The sequence below is a fragment of the Leishmania braziliensis genome, chromosome 33 (assembly GCF_000002845.2).
Source record: "Leishmania braziliensis MHOM/BR/75/M2904 complete genome, chromosome 33".
NCBI lineage: Eukaryota > Euglenozoa > Kinetoplastea > Trypanosomatida > Trypanosomatidae > Leishmania > Leishmania braziliensis.
The window spans coordinates 127,555-133,914 of record NC_009325.2 but is presented as its reverse complement, the minus strand read 5'-3'; the positions used below and the strand labels follow the sequence as shown (position 1 = coordinate 133,914).

Here is a 6,360-nt window from a genome sequence, read left to right as displayed (position 1 = left end):
CAGCAACGAGACCACTGCGTTTGTACTGAAACGCAACGGCCGCGTGTCATTTCTGCACCTGTGCGTCGTGGCGTCCCCCACGACGGAGTTGCCCAAGACATGCAGCTTCAATGCCAATATCCCTGTGGAGGTGCAGGAGCTGCCTATACGAATGCCGTACCTGGAGGAACGCATCAAGGCCATCATGTGCGGCCCCGCTGCCGAGGAAGGAACAGCGCCCGCAGCAGCAGGGGATGATAAGTTATCTGAGCTGGAGGCGCTCGACTTGTGCGCTTCATGGCGCTACGAGGCTGTTGACCCCCGCACGCGGCGGCAGCGCAACGACGAGGTCGACGGCGACGAAGACTCCAGAGAAGGCGGCGGCGATGAAGGTGGAGAGGCTTTCTCTTCTCCGAGAAAGGGCAACGACAAGAAGAAGGCGCGGGTAGAGGCGTAGCACACGCACTGGCGCATGCGTGCGCGGCTACACTTTTTGCCCTTTCTGTTTCCCTCGTTCATTTCTGTAAGTTACGACTGTCCTGACTCACTTTCTTTTGCTGCTTTCTTTTCCTCGCACTGAAGTCTTCGTGCCGTCGCTTTCGCGTGGCGTGTATTGTGGACGTGCGCCGTGATTATTTCGCGTTTCTCATCAGGAGACAGCGTCGCCCTGAAGCACAGGCCCCACGAGCTAGACGCGCGGGCACTATGCGCACACGCTGCCGGGCCCAGCTGGCATGGTGTATCACACCCCCACAAGGCATGCGGTGGTCAGAGGGGCAAGTTCGCTGGGCAGGGCAGGTGCGAAGGGATCCATACTGATCAGCCTCACAGTGGATGTGCGCGGCGTCTCCTACGTCCGACCGGACGGGCTGGCGCAGCACGGATGCCGGCGGCATGGCGGGAGCACCGCGGACTGCACCATGGAGCCCTCCAGACTCCGATGTGAGGCGTCACCAGGCGATGTCATGGTGTGCGGAGGGGGTGCAGGGTCGCCGAGGGCGCTGACCTGCAGCTGTCCCACTTCCTCCCTGGGCGCATCCTGCGTGCACCTAGCCCGCTTCCTGTTGCCGCCGCGACAGGCGCGGTCGCCTTCGCCCTCGAGCAGGACCCTGGACGCGGCCCGCTTGGATCGGGGCGTGCAGTCCGCCCAGGCCCGTGTGGCGCCGACTGTGCGGCATGCATGTGAGGGAAGGACGTGAAGCGTCTGTGGGGCGCATGGCCCAATTTGACTGCTGGGTGGCTCTTCCTCGACGACGAGGCCTCAGCCGTGGCGCCGCTGGGGGTATGCGCGGGGCGTGGTGGTGTGCGACTCTGATTGCCGACGAGTTTGGCTGCTGGGATGGGATTCGTTGACGCACAGGAGTGCGGGAGTTTTATCTCGTCGTGTTTGTGGTGTGTTGACGGCTGCGGCGTTTGTTCTTGTGATTCGGTTTAAAAGTTAAGTCTAGTCGAAAGTCGCCCTTAAGCGTGGCCGATTCCCGATGCCTTCTATCGTGTGTGGGAGAGGCTGGGTGGGTGGGTAGATCGAGGGGTGGTATGGTAGCTCCGTGTGCTGTTGCGAGGTCACCAGAGCGCCTCCAGAAGTAACCCCCCCCCCTCCACCTCCTCTGTGTTTTCCGATTTGTTCTGGGGTAACTCGTCGAAGCCGCCACGCTTCTTCACCTCTGTGAGAGCCACACACGCATACGCCAACGGTGACTCCCTCCCCCCCCCCCCGCAAACAAACAAAACGGGATTTTTTTTGGGGGCACTCACATCACGGCCACATCGCTGTTTTTTCGCTTTTGGTTTTCTCTTTTCACATACGCCAAGTCAACTCTGCCGGTGCGTATCCGAAAATTTGCCGACGTGCTGTTTTGCGGTTGCTTGCCTCTCTGTCAAAGTACACGCTCCACGAGGAACCCTCTACACACCCTTACCAACCTGTAGTCAGTGGAGCTCATTACCTCGCTTGCCCTCTCTCTCTCTCTGTTCACCGCCTCTCCAGAGAGCACGAGTCTCGTTGCTCGCTGCCACTTCACCCTCTTGCTTTTCCTCGACGTGCTCTTGGCTCCACTTCTGCACAGTCGCTTGATAGGGAATCGCTAGCCTCGCGCAGTGCCTCGCTGAAAGCCGTTTGCTTTTGGGGGCAAGCAGCGCTGTGCCACCATGGCGAGGGCTACGCCCCCGCGCGCGGTCTCCCAGGATCCAGCACCCCTCACACCTCTCTGTGTGGGGAAGCCCGACAGCCCCCCTCCTCTCCCTGCCCAGTGCCGCACCGCTTCTGGTGGTGACAGGGGGTCCAGCGCCCACGACGCAGGGATGTCAGGGGGGTGTATCGCTGCTGATGTCGGCGGCCGGGTCCTGGACGGCGCTGCATCGGAGCGGCCTGCGGCCAGTAGCATGTTTGCGCCACCCGTATGGTGGGCGGGGTGCCGGCGCGATGTGGGGGCGTGGGGTGGGTGTGGGGTGGGGCAGGGGCCGTGCCGGGGTGGCTGGGCCGGCGCATTGCTGTGGCGCGTGTCTCGCCCAGCTTCGCGCGACGCAATGGGCCTGCGACAGGCCGTGGAAGAGGGGGCCGGGTGCAGAGCGGAGTTTGAGCTCGTCTGCTGTATGATGGCAGATGGAGAGGCTTTGAGTGAAAAATACCTTTTCACTGTTGCGCACATCGCATTGGCGTCTGCTCAGTCGTTAAGACATACCGCTTCGCTGTCTATCTTCGCGGGATTCTGTACTTCAAGGCGAGCGGAATAACGAGAGGACAGCATTATTTCATTTGCAGGTCTCCTTGCGCTGCGTTGTTGCAGTGGTCCTTCTCTCCCCCCGCACTCGCATGTACACAATGCTTTCCCTCTCTTGTGTCTCCTTCTCTTAGTAACCTCTCTTCTTTGCGGTCTCGCTGCCTGGTGCCTTCACACGGGCGCACGCAGCGAGACCGCTGGCGCATGTCAGGTGCAACCGCGACTGCACTTTTTTTTCCGTAGCCGCATATACATCGATCGGCGCTGTTCAACGTTTTCTGCGGTGACGCGCGCATGCACGCTTTGCCGATGAATCCGAGCGCTACCGCATATGTGCCGTCAGCGGTGATTGCCAGCGCGCTGGCACGACAGAGGCCCACACCGCTCGTCGTCCCGTCTTTGTCTACCCATAATGCACTAATGCCACGCTCCCAAGGCACTCCAGCGACCATGCCTCCGATGACCGCAGCAGAGCGACTGCGTAACTCACGGGACAGCGCAGCCCACCAGCCGAAGCCGTCTGCCACCACCTCTCTGGTGCACACCCTACCCTCATCTAATGGCGCCCCGTTGGAGGATGAGGCAGCGCCGGTGTCGGCACCGCCGCCACCCAGCCAAGGCGCTGAGTTTATCTGCTACTCGAAGCAGCAGCTGTTGTTGTTGCGCCCTACGGCCATCGAGCAAGTCATGCGAGGCCGTATCGTCGATCATCCACCATTCCTGAAGATTCCGGAGAGCTTCGCACCGCTACTTGAACGCCCCTTTGCGATGGAGTATGTTAATGTGGAAGCGGCGATACAACTTGTCAAGCATCGATCATATGCAAGCCGACTTACCTCATCGCCGCCCGCCAGTGTCGCCCGCACCGAGGATTTCGACGAAGAGGCGCAATTGCGCCTGTACACCTGCCCTGTGTGCGCTCAGGGTGGACCTCAGCCTTGCGCGGTAATTCAGCGTATCCTTCAGAGAGCGAGGCGGAACTTCATGTCAACCAAGTTTGGAGCGGCTCTCATGCAGCCGGCGCTGGTTGTGGAGTCGTTGCTGCGGCTTGCGCTAGTGTTTGATGCAAAGCAGAGCTCCTTGCGCTTGCGCATTCTGGCGGAGCAGAGCCCTCGTGTGGTGCATCTTGTCGAGGAATACCTGTGTGGCGAGGGGTATCACCTTCCGCTGCCCCCCGTTACAGCGCACGAGGACTGGGCTGCGCTCAACGCTATGCTGAGGTTCGACGCCATCCGCGACAACAAAACCCGCGTCATCACGGACTTGTCGAAGCACTGGAAGAAGCGGCGCACTCAGTTTGAGCAGTTTATCCACTTTTTTGCCTTCCGCGACGCGCGGCCGGTGCGGCCAGCCAAGAACATCATCACACAGTCGGTTAAACCCGGCATGGTGGCCATGCTGACAGGGGATATTCTGGCCATGGCTCTTCTCCACCGCCTAGGCTTCTTTATTCCGCCAGACTACTACTGGACAGTCTTCCCGTTCTTGCGCCAGGCGCTTGGTGAAGGCACTTTGGTGTGTGACGTTGTGCGGCACCTCGGGCTCTACCTTTCCTCGGCACAGCCAGCGGATATGTACAACCCGGTGGAGGAGCCGAATCAGGCCTACCTGCGCTGATGTGCGTGGTTGAGTTTAGGGGGGGGGGAGGTTATTTGTGTCGGGCACGGTGCATCTCAGCGCCTCACAGGAAAGACGGAGATGATGGTGGTGCGATGGCACGCCCCACTGGCCGCTATTTTCTTTTTCTCACCGTTTGCTTTCACTTCTCGTGAGTGTCTAGTGGTGCATCGCGTGCAAAGGCACCTGAAAAAATACGAGGAAGTCTCCGGTGTGTGTGTGTGTGTGTGTGTGTGTGTGTGTGTGTGTGTGTGTGTGTGGCAATCTGAAGTGAGGCCTGGAAAAGGAAAGGAGGCAGTCGTTGACTCCCCATTACCAGACACCTCACCCCGCCTCCGGATGCGTGGACACACCCACCCACACACATACCTGTGTTCAACACCGTGAGGAGCATCAAAACACGTAGAACAGCAAGGCGTTCTTGCACACACGTACTCGCCATTAGACACATCACAAGAGTCTTGCGAGTGGGTCTCTGACTGACAAATATTTGCAACTCGTTTGAAGCATCTCGCTGGCGTTGCCAACGGGCAATAGTCGCACGTGAGACCCACATATGTGTGGATGCCTGCAGTGACGGCGAATATGAGCATTACTGCCCCAGCAGGTGTCCCCATGTCTCTCCACCCCTGTTAAGAAGAAAATGCGTGTTTGACATCTTTCCCTTCCTCCTTCCTCGTTGCTTACAACACGAATCGTTTGATGACTCTCTGCGTCACCCCACCCCACTCCTTTCCGTCGCTGACCTCTACATGAAGTAGAACAGAACGACCATTGTTTATTCCCCACTCATAATTCATTCACGCGCGACTCGGCGCAGGTACGCGCAAACGAGGACACACACCCACACCCACACCCAGCCCCGCGAGCCCAGCACTTTTCTTTATCGTGTCGCTGCACCACAGAGAGCTTTTCTCTATTTTACTCAGAATCTGTTTGGCATTTGCCTCTCAGTAATCGCCAATACCACCCCAGTTGTCCCCGTCTCTGACCGCCCCTTGCTTTTGCTGTTGCGGGTGTTCTTTGTGTCGTCTGACGGTGCTTGTGGCTGAACGAGCGCACACACCTTCATTTCCCTCCTTTACTTGCCCTTTCTGTTTTTTTTTTTTTTGAGCGGTGGAGGGGGGAGGGGGGCTCTCGCCAGTGTACGTGTGGTTCGCGTGTGTCGCTCGACGCACTTGAACTTGCCATCTGACTGGTGCCCGCCCCTCATCTCACCCTGTGGCACGCAGCATCTGAGGAGGGGGAGGGGAAGAGAGTGCGCGAGAGAGGCGCCCGCGCAATACGACAGACGAGACTGCCACACCGCCCAGCCCGTAGACTTCGCGCTCGCCCACGCACTTTGTGTTGCTGTTGGCTAGAAGGCTCATTTGTTTCTCTCACATTCTAACGACACTTTCTTTGCTTCATGTTTGCTTTACTAGATCTTCCTGAGCTTTTATGAGGATTGTGCTTCGCAATCCTTCCACCCACCCACAAACGTTCTCCGATTTTTGGTATTGCCTGTGCTGGCGTTGGTGGTAAATCCGTGTTGAAGGCGCTTGTTCTCTGGGACGCGTTCCGTCTCTGGTCGCCGCTATCCCTTTCTTTCGTTTGTGCGCCCCTCTGCTTGTACAATAGCCCCCCCTCTCTATCAGTCTCACAGTGTCCAGATCATCGAGAGGCAGAGAGGCGAGAGGAAAGTCACAGCCGCTGCTGTGACTTGTCGTCGCTGTCACTTCTTTTGCCTTCTTTGTGGGGCACATTTCTCTTGCTCCCTCCCCCCTCCCCCCTCCCCCCTCCCTCCTACACACAAACTCACTTCCCTCTCGTCCATTTGTATATTTGTGCGTTCCGTTGCCTGCGCCCGTGTGCTGTGAATCTTCTTGGGGGGGGGGGGTCGTCACACTTGCCTTTTCGTGTTTCGTAGCTCCCCGCGTATTCGGACAGCCGCTGTTGCGTCTGCCCTACCCACCCGGCTCAGGACTGGATTTAGACGGGCAGACGCGTTCACCATCCCGTACAAGGACGCTCGGTCCACCCTCAAAAGGAAGGCGCGTCGACG

At 58.8% G+C, this 6,360-nt stretch overlaps 1 protein-coding gene across 1 annotated transcript; it reads left to right on the top strand.

The window, feature by feature from the left end:
• Positions 1 to 3,386: 3,386 nt before the first annotated feature.
• LBRM_33_0370 (conserved hypothetical protein) lies at positions 3,387 to 4,316 on the top strand (the record flags this gene model as incomplete). Its single annotated transcript, XM_001567757.1, has 1 exon — positions 3,387 to 4,316. The coding sequence occupies one exon, from the start codon at positions 3,387 to 3,389 to the stop codon at positions 4,314 to 4,316; it is 930 nt and encodes a 309-aa protein (XP_001567807.1).
• Positions 4,317 to 6,360: the final 2,044 nt, after the last annotated feature.